The 12,840-nt window shown below is 29.5% G+C and overlaps 2 protein-coding genes across 2 annotated transcripts in view; one reads left to right on the top strand and one right to left on the bottom strand.

The window, feature by feature from the left end:
* LOC100160560 (calcium and integrin-binding family member 3) overlaps positions 1 to 4,737 on the top strand; it is a 19,169-nt gene extending 14,432 nt beyond the window's left edge. Inside the window, exons 3-5 of the mRNA XM_001951111.5 lie at positions 2,601 to 2,718; positions 3,327 to 3,474; positions 4,493 to 4,737. Of these exons, the coding sequence (XP_001951146.2) occupies positions 2,601 to 2,718; positions 3,327 to 3,474; positions 4,493 to 4,710 (484 nt within the window). The 3' untranslated portion in view covers positions 4,711 to 4,737. The remainder of the gene's footprint in view (positions 1 to 2,600; positions 2,719 to 3,326; positions 3,475 to 4,492) is intronic.
* Positions 4,738 to 4,751: 14 nt separating this feature from the next.
* The window catches only part of LOC100162584 (chondroitin sulfate proteoglycan 4), an 11,437-nt gene continuing 3,348 nt past the window's right edge, over positions 4,752 to 12,840 (bottom strand). Inside the window, exons 10-21 of the mRNA XM_001951082.5 lie at positions 12,113 to 12,265; positions 11,808 to 12,040; positions 11,530 to 11,755; positions 10,385 to 10,648; positions 10,080 to 10,325; positions 9,740 to 9,999; positions 9,366 to 9,678; positions 9,039 to 9,287; positions 8,731 to 8,979; positions 8,465 to 8,660; positions 7,840 to 8,405; positions 4,752 to 7,755 (exon numbers count right to left, since the gene is read on the bottom strand). Of these exons, the coding sequence (XP_001951117.2) occupies positions 5,887 to 7,755; positions 7,840 to 8,405; positions 8,465 to 8,660; positions 8,731 to 8,979; positions 9,039 to 9,287; positions 9,366 to 9,678; positions 9,740 to 9,999; positions 10,080 to 10,325; positions 10,385 to 10,648; positions 11,530 to 11,755; positions 11,808 to 12,040; positions 12,113 to 12,265 (4,824 nt within the window). The 3' untranslated portion in view covers positions 4,752 to 5,886. The remainder of the gene's footprint in view (positions 7,756 to 7,839; positions 8,406 to 8,464; positions 8,661 to 8,730; positions 8,980 to 9,038; positions 9,288 to 9,365; positions 9,679 to 9,739; positions 10,000 to 10,079; positions 10,326 to 10,384; positions 10,649 to 11,529; positions 11,756 to 11,807; positions 12,041 to 12,112; positions 12,266 to 12,840) is intronic.

Here is a 12,840-nt window from a genome sequence, read left to right on the forward strand (position 1 = left end):
TGCAAAATAAAAAGGAATACATTGTCACAATTTTTATTTATAAGCATTTAAAGTTCAAATTTTGACAACATATTATGTAAAAATCACGAAAATTCGTAAATTATTTTATGCTAGAAATTCATAAAAAATTTTCCTTTTATATCTAAGATTTAAAAATTTAATACAAGGCTCATAATATATTTTTACAATAGCAATTGAAAAATAAAAGAAATATATAGTCACGATTTTTTTTTTATAAGCATTTAAAGTTCAAATTTTGACTAAATACGTAAAAATTACGGCAATGTTCAAATTATCTTAGACAGAAATTCATAAAAGTTTTTCTTTTTAATTCTAAGATTTGGAAATTTAATACAAGGCTCCTAACATATTTTTACAATAGCAGTTGCAAAATAAAAGGAATACATTGTCACAATTTTTATTTATAAGCATTTAAAGTTCAAATTTATACGAAATATGTCAAAATTGCGAAAATTTGCAAGTAATTTAGTGGTTGAAAAATCGTAAAAATGTTTTCTTTTATAACTAAGTTTTTAAAATTTGGTACAAGGTTCTCCATAAGTTTTTCTTTAAAAATAATATATCCTAGACTGACAAATCATCTCCGTTCAGAATCGTTTTTCGTATACAATGATATAATATCATTGGATTCAAATTTAATACCATCCATTACAGTAACCCACTTGTAACCTACTGTACAGCAGAGCGACATCCACGACTTACCCGCCTTTTTTATATATGTTTTTTGCCTATAGACTCAAAAACCACAACCGATTTTAACGAAAGTTTCAGTCTTTTAGAGGTTATTCAATGTTCTTAGAGTTATCAGTAAAGTTGTACGGGGTCAGCTGACAGCTAGTATTATACAATATATTATATGAATTATGAAAATAACTATATTGTTTACGAAAAATAAATGATAAATGTCTTATTGCCAGTGGGCAGTGGCGCAACTTGATAATAAAGGGCCCATATGAAAATTACTAGACCGGGACCCTTACCTGCTAGCAAGAATGAAAAACAGTCATACCTTATTGTAACTCTAAAAAATATTGTTTTCTCACATGTAATAGTTAATAATATTATTAGTTAGGTATAATATAATGTACCTAATTTTACGCAGGTTTCTCGCATGGGTACTCGTAATTTGAATTCTCCAAACTTAAAAGAATAAAGACATTATTATTGAGTGTTATTATATTTAAACAAATAATATAATATGACATATTTTATTATTTTTATTATATTATACTAGCTGTCCCGCCCGACGTTGTCCAAGTTTGTATCTTTAATAAATATATTTGTAGAAAATGTATATACCATATTTCTTCTAATTATTATATCAATATATATGTAACGAATTGCAACCATTACGATAATATGAGATATCGGGGCCCTTGTGAATTGCACGCCCAATAATTGCGCCACTGCTTAACGCCCATCATTCGCATAGTCGCAACGCACGTTACTCATTCCATTGATTATATACATATAAATATTTATAATAAATTATCAACTATACGCATAAAAAATGGTGTAAAATTCATAGAAATATTGGGAAGTCAAAAAATATTTATTTATTAAGGGATGTTCTAAACTATTCATAAATGCATTTATTAAATATTTTCAAACGCATACTGCTACCACCTTTTATTATAATATTGTGAAGCAATAATGAGTTCAGTCCATATACCTGTAGACTTGGTGCCACTGACCCACTGCAATACGTGTAATAATTATTTTTGATATACATGGGGGGAGACTTCTGAGAAATGGGTATATGGGTTATCTACCTATTAATTACTAGGTACCTATAGGACTATATTATATAGTTCGGAAACGTAATTTCTTCATGCGGCGTCCAAGAGTTATAAGCTTGCGTGTACTAACCCAAAAAAACTGATGTTGATAAAAAATACAATAGAATAGAATGTATACTAACGTCAGAAGGTGTGTACAACTTAGGTACCTAAAATAGTTACTAAGTACTTGTAAAAATCGGGACCAGAAAAGTATTATAAAATCAATCTCAGAAAGTAGGACAAAAAGGCCAGTTTTGAGTTATGCGTTTTCACCACCTTAAATGTGCCTAAATACAAAAAAATCTAAAAAAATGTATATATAGGTAGTTTTATTTTTATAGACATTTTAAGATAAAATTTGGATAAAATTAGATATTTGAACAGAGAATAATGAATTTTGAATTTGAATTAGGTACAAATTAATTCAATTTTGAAACTTTATTTTGCAGTTTTGCATTTTTGATTTATTAGGATTTTTAGCTTTTAGGTAATTTGTTTAACATTTTCAGATTCATAGCATTGCTTATAAAATACGCAGCCTTCTAATTCAGAATTACATTTCCAATTATGTCATCGTTTCTGTGAAACTGCACTAACTTACGTAATTTAGAAAATGTTAAATAAATGGATACCTACGCTGATATTTAAAATAAAATATAGAGGTACTTTGCCACTTACGCTCAAGCACTGCGGTTTTGTAAACTAGTAAATTGTAGTACTCACGCACACACTGCGAAAACATGAAAAAAAAAATTTTTTCAACTAGGCCTAATATTCGGTTCCGTTTTGTTTTTAAAGAGTGTATAAAAGATACAGAGCGATTTGTCCCGAAGTGGTGCCCAAGAAAATGACCGGAGACGAACCAGTGAAAATCCGTGTCCCACAGGAACGAATTGAACAGTTGCCAGAACTTAAGGTACTTAAAGATATATTTTTATATTTAGTTTAATTATGTACCTATTGATATAAATATTTTTTTTTCTTAGTTAAATACGTGTACCTACCTACACTTGTGTATATTTTTTACGAGTTACGTGGTGGAAAAATATGAGTTGCTTAACGTTATTTTCACATTGTCCCTATTAACTTATAATATAACCATCATTAAGTATTTAAAATATAAATACGTGTGTAGGTATATTCTGTAACTATTTACTTATTAATATTTTTCAGTTTTTAAAACTCCGTCTCCAGCAATGCGTTACCTACCAACCATTTAGATTAGCCTATTCAACCTATCCGAGTATTTGGTGCAAAGCTCATACCTAGTTAGGGTATACAATTATACAAATATGCAAACAGTATAGGTAATTAAAGCATTTCCAAATTTTTTGAACACATTGTAAGGAAACACGTATAGAAAGGTTAAGGAAACACGTAAAATTATGAATTTTGTTTTTGTTTGTCTATAAAATAAATATAAAATGTGACTATAGTGTATTAGTGTCTCTAACTCTTAATAGGACGGGTATACAGCGAGTCATATTCTATGTGTGCTACCCAAAAAATTGATTTTTGTTGCAGGAAAACCCATTTAAAGAACGCATATGCCAGGTATTCTCAAAAGAAGGCAACGGGTCATTGAGTTTTGAAGATTTTTTAGACTTGTTGTCGGTGTTCAGCGAACAGGCTCCTAGGCAAATCAAAGTGTACTACGCCTTTAAGATTTATGGTTAGTTGGCAACTTATATTTGTATAATCATAATCGGTATTGTTGACAGGCTACACTCAGGGCCGTATTAATAGTCGATGCTTAGGATTTATGAATAAGTAATGCTTAAGCTTTAGGTAGGTACCTAATAGGTTAGGTACTACCTATGACTCAAATGAGATTCATAAACAAGACTTTAGCTTAAGGAAAGAAAAACTATTACTTAAATTAAGGTTGGTCAAAACCTACCTTAAGCATTGCTTTAGTTATAATTCAAAATTTTTATTTTTTAAATTATCAAACTTTGCTTAAGCAATATTTATTCTTAAGCATTGACTAAGAATACGGCCCCCCTCAGTATTTCTATTATTTTTTTTACGGTAATTCAGTTTTAATTTCATATTCTGATGTCAAGTATACTTTTTCTCTATTTTTGAAAAATATTGTATTGTGTTTTAAGAACAAGTATTTATTTTAAAGTATAAAGGATCTACGTGAAGTGGTGGTAATATACCCAACAAATGTTTAGTACACTATTCTGCTCATCAAACTTTCAATGTAAATTGACAATGTTTGTATAAAATTATATAAAAATCTATTCGTTCAGCAATAACAAATTGTTATACATAAACATCTTTGAAAAGTACTACTGAAGATTGCAGAGGAACAATGAAATTAATATATACGTAATATGTTATCATTTAAAAAAGTGAAAAACCTATAAATTCATTATGGAAATAAAAAATGATTGGTTTACAAATCATTCAAATTACTTGTTTACAAATCCTCGAAATTGCACGATATTAAGATTAGTTTAGGTTTCCAACATACTGTACCACAATATATTAATTCAGGTAGACAATTAATTTTATGAATACGACTCCCACCAACATTTGGTCCTTGGCGCGCTAAAGTAAGTTCTGTTGGTCTTTAACTAATAATTAAATTATATTACATTATCTAACTTAATTCCAATTTGTATAAAGTGTAAATGATTCAATATATCATAAAATGTTATTTTTAAACATGGTGGCTGTAGATTTCGACGACGACCATCACATCGGACCGGCTGACCTTGAACAAGTGCTGAAGCTGTTGACGCGCAGTCAATTGTCGGCTGAGGAGATCGTTCAGGTGTGCGAAAAAGTCATTGAAGAAGCAGACGTAGACGGAGACGGAAAATTGTCGTATATGGAATTCGAACACGTTATACTAAGAGCACCGGATTTTTTGGGCACTTTTCACATCAGAGTGTAGACAAACGTCACACATCAATTTCAATTAAAAACCACTTAAAATTTGAATCGTTTACGTTTAATTTTATTAGTCTAAAAATAGTATGTACAATAAGAAAACTAAAACATAATCAATTGAGCTTTGAGACATATAATATAATTACATTTTGGGACATGCGCTCATGACTTAATAAATGTTTTTAAACGTTCATTTATAATATAGTTTTATGGTAGATAATTGATACACCCGTTCAAGTGTACAACTATAATATAGATAATCTAAATACTTTTCGATACAATTTTTTGGCCCGTAGTAAGGTGTTGTACAATGAATAGAAACAAACAAACAACATTGAAGTATGATAAATTCTCCTAATAAAAATGTCCTTCATTTGCAAATTACATTAAATACAAATTCAAGGGACTCGATATGAATAATTTAAGAAACACAAATGTAAAAACTAAATAGTAGGTATTACATAGATAGAAAAAAAAAATTTAACAAGAATTTGTATCTTGTTACCATTTTTTGAGTACAATAAATCAATTAATACTAAAACTTTCTTTTTTTCCTAACCAAACAACTAATTACTAATTATTTTATTAAAACAATCAGTCAGTTATGTGATCTGGACAATGTTAGAGACATTCAAAATTATGTTTTGAAAAAAAAATAATTGTCAAGTCAATTATATGTTGCGTGTATTATTCACATGAAATGTTTCAATAGTACAAATTTTGATCAATATTAGCTAAATAATGAAAAAGTTGGGCTACAGAGTACAGGTATTAATACCAAAACATTTCATGTTATTTTGTTAATCCAACACATTACGCGCACCTACAATTGTGTTTAAATATATAATTTATTAACTAACTTAAGCTTAATTTAATGTGTTACATGCCCTTAAAATGTTGTAACTTAAAATTAAAATAGTTAGCTGGAAGTAAAAATGTCTTGTTAAGATTAAATTGTAATACAACTTGAGTAATGTGGGGTTATCATTATAAATGTTAGACTAGATTTTTCAATAATCTAATCAAGATGGAAAAAGAAAAAATAAATTATTATACAATTAATTTAAATTTATAATTGTACAAGTTAATAATAATAATAGTTTAAAACATGTATTATTTATATAATTTTTAAATATATTTAACTTAATAAATAATAGTTCGACACTATTGACTACTTACGTCAAACCCAATACTGATTTCTTCTAAGCATTGGATTATTTTGTTCTGTACCATCAGCACTGCTACTGTATTCTTCATCAGCAGCACCATATGGATACCTCATATTAAAATCAGTCTCTGGTTCAGTATGTTCTGGTGGACCCAAAGCTATTACTTTACATCCATGATTTTCATTCTTGTCAATCCTAGGTGATGTGGTCATCAAATCATCAGGTGGGCAAGGTAATGGCATGGGATTCATTTTATCCAACTCTTCTGCACGTTTCTTAGATCGACATCGAATAAGAACTACAATGACAAGGGACGCTACCACCACAGCCATAATGAACCCAACACATAACAAATAATCATCACTCATATTTGGTCTTGCTATTTCTACAATATCCGATTTTTTGCTAACGGAATTTGAAGAGTACTTAATTGTGGTTGTGGGTATATGAGGTGTTGTAGTAGAAGGAGGTTCAGCTACAGATACGTGAAATCGCAATTCACCAATTGCTGGTTGCACACCATTTGCTGTTAGTAAAAATGGAAAACTATCTTCTACTGGTTCCAGTACTTTCTTTGCCACAAAATACACTATTCCGCTAGCTATTTCTCCATGCGAAAATTTAGTAACATCAACTTCACGAATTACTTGTTTGTCTCCAGATCTCCTAACAATTTTTTTCAACTTTCCAAACTTAGGTTTTCTTAAAATTTTGTACTTTGGATCAGAACTTGTGGTTTTTGCTAACATTTCAGCATTTAAAACTTGAACACCAAGTTGTGATTTCAATCCTGTTAAAGGATAAAATGCCCCGGTTTTCACCAAAGGTTCAACACTGACATTTAACCACAAATCTCTAATTACAGGAGATTGCTCACAATGTATTTGAGCAGATAATCTTAATGCATCTGCTGCAGAAGTCAAGTCAGTCTGTCTATAAATTACTCTACCATCTTTTAAATCTTTGTGAGAAAATAATTTTGATTTTGTACCATTTACATAGACTACACCATGCCTAGGATTCATTGAGATATTGTAAGCCACTGAATCTTTGTCTCCATTTGTCTCAACTTGGAATAACTTTTCATTTACTACTGTTTCATATGTTCCTTGAAGTAATGGTAAAGGTAACGATACAGTTACATTCAGAGTAACAGGTATGACATAAATTTGAAAGACTTTATAGACTGGATTAAACTGACCGTCCCACACACGGAAATAAAATGTGGTAGGTTTTAACTGACCATCGTGTTTGTAAATTACTTCACCGGCATCAATATCAGCTTGAGTAAATCTAACAGAATTTTTAATGCCAGCCAAACAGATAGTACCATAGGCGGGTCCAGTTACAATGTCATAAACAATTTGTTCAGGTGGAGTATCTGGATCTTCAGTTAACAGTTCTGATCTAGTCAATGTCACAGATTGTCCTTGAACAAGTCTCATATTTGGATATGATTGAGTTAAAAAGAATGGTTGGTCGTTTACAGGTGTGATGCTTACTGGAATGGTCACATTACATAAAGGAACAGCGGTCGGATCAATATCCAAATAAACAGAAAATTCTAAACTATCAGACAAGGTATCTGAATGATCATGTACATATCTAACTTGATTACGCCTCATATGACCTTGGGAAAATGTTCGTCGGCCACAATCGTCATCAAGGCATACACGGCCATGTTTAGGTTCATTTGTAAGTTCAATTTTGATAGTTGGCGATCTAATACCAATGCTATTGACTAAAAATGTTAAAATGGCAGTAGTATTTAAATCAATAATTGTTGATTCCCCTTCTTTAACAACAAGTTCTTTAGTTTTATCACCAATTAAAAGTTCTTCAAGACCACCAGACGATACAGTTATTTCAAGATTAAAAGTCTAAAAAAAATATAATAACATCGCATGAATTTAATTATTTAAAAAATAATTTGGTTTGTTTTTTTATTGTTTAGTTTTACTTACTTGATTAGTAATTGGAATTGCATATTCACATATGGCATCAAAGGTAAAAACATCATTAGTAGTGTTACTGGAAAAATATTTCGATACATGGTGATACCACACGGCTGATTCATTTACGTTTTTTTGTGTAAAATTTGTAATTGCCATTTGATTTGAATCTTCATATGAAGCACTCTTAGACACAATGCCATATCTTGGTGCATTTCTTACAATGTAAGTAACCTGATAATTTGGATCATCACATTGAGCCATTAAATGATCAATAGTAAATTGACGTCCAAGCATTGGAAATACTCTTAGGGGATTATTGACTAAAAGTTTCACCGAGGCTTGTTCTGTTGTTATTTTAAATTGTGTAACTCCTGTAGAATGTAGACCATCATGTGCTGACAGTTCCAATTCGCCATCACAATATTCTCCAGAGTGTTGAAAAAAAACAATACCCTGATCAATTTGTGCTTGGGTAAATCTCTCAGTACGTTGCAGTTCTAAAATCACATGACCACATCTAGATGATGTCACTACAAAAGTCAAGTTGGAAACATCCGTGTCTTTGTCTTCAACAGCTAAAATAATGTATTTTTTTTTGTAAAAATTATTTTAATTGATATTTTTGTTGACTTACTTAAGTTATCAGAAGTTATGAGCCCAATTCCACCTTTCCAAACCTTAATACCAGTATTCCTTATAATCAATGGTCTTTGATTATTCACTGGATTTATTTTAACTTCAATATCAACTGGAGCACTTTCTTTTTCATCAGACACTCCTACTTTAACGGAAAAACTATCGTCAGTACTCTCAGACCCATCGTGAACATACTGAAATATAAAAGATATAGAAAATAAAACTAATTAATACAGACTTTGGAGAAGTAAAATTCTAACCAACCATTATTTGAGATCTCGCTAGTTGTTTGGGACTCCAATAATCTATAGTTGGATCAAAAGTATCAGCAGTAGTTCGCACAATACGCCCATGGTTTGGAGCACTAACCAATGAATATCGAGATACTCTGTCTGTGTAATATGAACTCATAACTGGAAATGTATCGGCACTCAAAGTCACATTTCCTCCCTCAATAACATTAAGCTGAGAGCTTGTTAAATATACATTTTTTGGCACAATCACAAAACTTATCTGTCAACAATTATTTTTATTTGTATTATGAAGTAACCATTAAGGATAATATTACTCACAACAAGACCATACAATGAAACAACTCCATTTGTAATATCAACGACCAATCGATCAGTACTCTGATTCATGGTTGATTGAACATAGTAAAGATGTCCACTATTTATAAGACTTTGATTGAAAGTAGTTAAATGATTGTTTTCCGGACTTCCAGGGTCTTCTTCGTTGGATTCTTTTTCTAAATAACCATAACGCGGAGGTTCTTTTACTAAGTACATAATATCTGAAGGCGGTACCATGTCTTGTTTTACCTACAATTAATTATAATTAAAAATCTAAAACATAGAAAAAATAATATTTTTATTGATAAAATTATATATTTTTTGTACTTCAAGGTATTGTCTGATAACTGCAATGGTAGTAGACTCGTCAACTATTATTGGTGAGTTCTTAGTGACTTCAAGTGGTTCCCAATAGTGTTGTGGTAAAAGCCTTATATCAAATTCTAATTCTCTAGATACAGTACTACCAGCAGATACACGGATGGTTACTCTGTCTCGAACACTTTCAACATCACCATTATGCCGGTAACGTACATGACCAGCTTCAAGTTCTGCTTGGCTAAATATAGTAGTTTTCAAAGGCTCAAGGTTTGAACCAAGCTCAATTTCTCCTTGGTCAGGACCATTTATTACTTGATAGCTAAAATAAAACAATATAAAGTAATACAATAACAAACAGAAAATGTATATTATACACTTACTTAATTTTATCAGAATGTATGTTTAAATTTGTATCAGCATAAATGTGATTAGTTGTGATAGTAGCAGCTCCTCCTTGTCTTAACATTAATTGAGAATTATTTAATACTTTTATAAATGGTGGAGAGGATTCAACTTGAAGTTTAAGATCAATAGAATGTTTTCCATCAAATACACCCAGTTCCACAACACTATTTCGATTTTGTTTAGTATCAGCTGAAAACTCATCACGATAAATCAATTTACCATTGTTTACTTCTTCCTGAAAATAGTAAGTATATAAAATGTTTAGTACACCATAATGAAAAAGTAAATATTGTTGATTAGACAAAAAATACGTACTTGAGTGAATTTCATAACTGTTGTAAAAGGATCATTGACAGTATTTAAGATCATTCCATTTGAAATTGAGTTTATGGTGAAAATCAGCGAGGCTACTGGTGTATCAACATCTTTGTCTTGACATTGTAAATTGTGATTAGTTATAGTTCGATCACTACCTGTGACTACGCGTAGATTTTCCTCAGTCATGCAACTTGGTGGATTATCATTGATTAGTTGCACAGATATATTGACTTGGCTAACATACTAAACATATAAATATTTATATTATTTACATTAAGGTATGTCAATTTAAAATAACCAACTTGAAAATTAGCATTTTTTGAAGTAGCTAAAAATTTAAAATGATCACGATTATTTTCAGATCCATCGTGCGAATAAGATAATGTACTATCATACAAGTCATCTTCAGTGAACACGGTAACATTTTTAACTGTACTGTTATTAATCAGTAAATGTAAATAACCATGCTCTGGTCCAGATAAAATTTCATAGCGTAATTGATTTACACCAACACATTTAATTGAGATGTGTTTATCAGTCAATGGAGATGAACTACCTTCTATAACCTGAAATAAATTAATTGTTGTAATACAATAATCAAAATAGTAGATACACAGTGCATACATTATTATTATTCAGGGTATGGATTTTAAAGAAAATACATTTTTTTTTTTTTTATTAATATTCGTCATTTATATTTCCTATGCATAATATGTATAATATGCACAATATGTCATTCATCATACAATTCTCACACTTTCATACATGCATAGATTTTTAATAGTTTGTTAGTTACTATCTTTATGTTCACACATTGATAGAGCTCATGATAGTAACTTCTGTGTTATACAATCTTCTTATGAACCTGTCTTAAATTAATTTACAGTGAAACCTCAATAAACAAACACCTCCAAATAGCAGACATATTGAAAACCGAAATTTCATAATTTTTTGATAAAATCTCTAAATACAGGACATTTTTATGGCATTATAATTTTAAATTTAGAATATTTGTGGACCACGCATCACACACTATTAAGTAAAATCAACTATGATTATAGGATAGTAATATCTCATCTTGAATAATTAAAATTTTATCGCAAAGTTAAATATATTTTTCTGGTGTATTTATGGATGTAGTTGCCAGTTAATAAAAAAGATACTCTTTATAAAACTTTTACTTGAGCTGAAAATGGAGGGTTGGAGAGTTGGAGTTTTAGAGAGTTGGAGGAAAAAGCTACAGAAAACAGATCTTTTTTAGATAACTAAGTATTAAAGGTGTTTACAACATCGAGAAAAAAATTAAACTTCCTAAATAGTATAAAATACATATTTTAAATGTTATTGTTTTTTTTTTTTTTTTATCTATTTTCAAGTATTTGATATGCTTAAAAATTTGAATTCTATAAATATTAACTAAATAAAAATAATTAAACTGAATAATTACTTCTAAAGGATGGATAAAAGCAGAAACGGCTTGAATCAATAACGGACTTGGTGAATATTCAAAATTTAATAGCTTAGACACTATTGGTTGACAACGAGGAGCACTTATTTTTACATCAAACAAATCTGTTGCAGGAGAGTATGTGTCATGGTGTAGTTTTAATGTCAAAAGTCCAGAGTCTACATCATTTTGAGTCCATGTTTCACCATCCACCAAGGGTTTATTCCTAAAAATATTTCATAATAGAATAACATTTTTAACAATGAATATAGACAAACCTTAAATATAATGATGCGGTGTGTGAAGTTTTAGTCAATTCAAAAATTATGGAGCTTGGATGTAAAAGTATTGGATGGGTTTGTACTTTAATAGAATCACTTTTTACTGCAGTTTCACTAGATGCATGCCATTTTAAAGGACCAAAAACATCCACAGTCAAATGTACTTCAACAAAATTAAATTCAAATTTATATGTATCACCTAGTTTTACTTGGCCAGCCCATATTTCAAACTAAAAAAAAAATTAAATATCATTAACATATATATGTATAAAGTACTAGTACTCAATAATATATTAATTTACTTTAAAGAAATCTTTAGTGGGAGAACCTTCACTATTATGTACATAACTGACAAGTTTTTTTTCTAATTGATGATTATTAAATACAGTTATTTTATCTTGTGCTTGCTCTCCGTCAATTAGTTTTAGTGCCCCAAATTTTGGATGTTTTACAACCTAGTAAATATATATAAATTATATCATATAAATAGGACACGAGTGTTGTTGTGTTAGCAATTTCTCTTCTACTGTTCACAAATAGGTTTCACATAATTACAAATTAAAATCTAAACATTTTAAGTGCAATTTAATTGCTATTTTGTTGAATTTACTGATTTATAAAATATTAACTATTTTTCAATTTTGCTTAAGTAATTTTGTTTTGATTTGATCCAAATCGATGAACGCATAAATATTAATATTTAAAATAAATATGTTTAAAGTAGAAGTTTAGATTGTTAAAATAAAATGTAAAATATGTTTTTTTATTTGTCGAAGTTAAATATTATTTAAGAAAAAAGAACAGTGAAAATAATTGTGAAATGATTTTTTATTAAATATTTATTTGAAGTATACAAGTAAAAAATAATGAATATAATAAATTAATAACAATAAATTAAAAACATTTATCGTCGCTGGGCGAGTAACAAGTCGTATCTCAAGAAAAATCGATTTTGCACATGATTTGATAATAATATTAATAATTAGAATACCAATCCTTCAAGGAGATTAAAGATTAAAATGTAAATTTG

This window comes from Acyrthosiphon pisum, chromosome A1 (genome assembly GCF_005508785.2).
Source record: "Acyrthosiphon pisum isolate AL4f chromosome A1, pea_aphid_22Mar2018_4r6ur, whole genome shotgun sequence".
NCBI lineage: Eukaryota > Metazoa > Arthropoda > Insecta > Hemiptera > Aphididae > Acyrthosiphon > Acyrthosiphon pisum.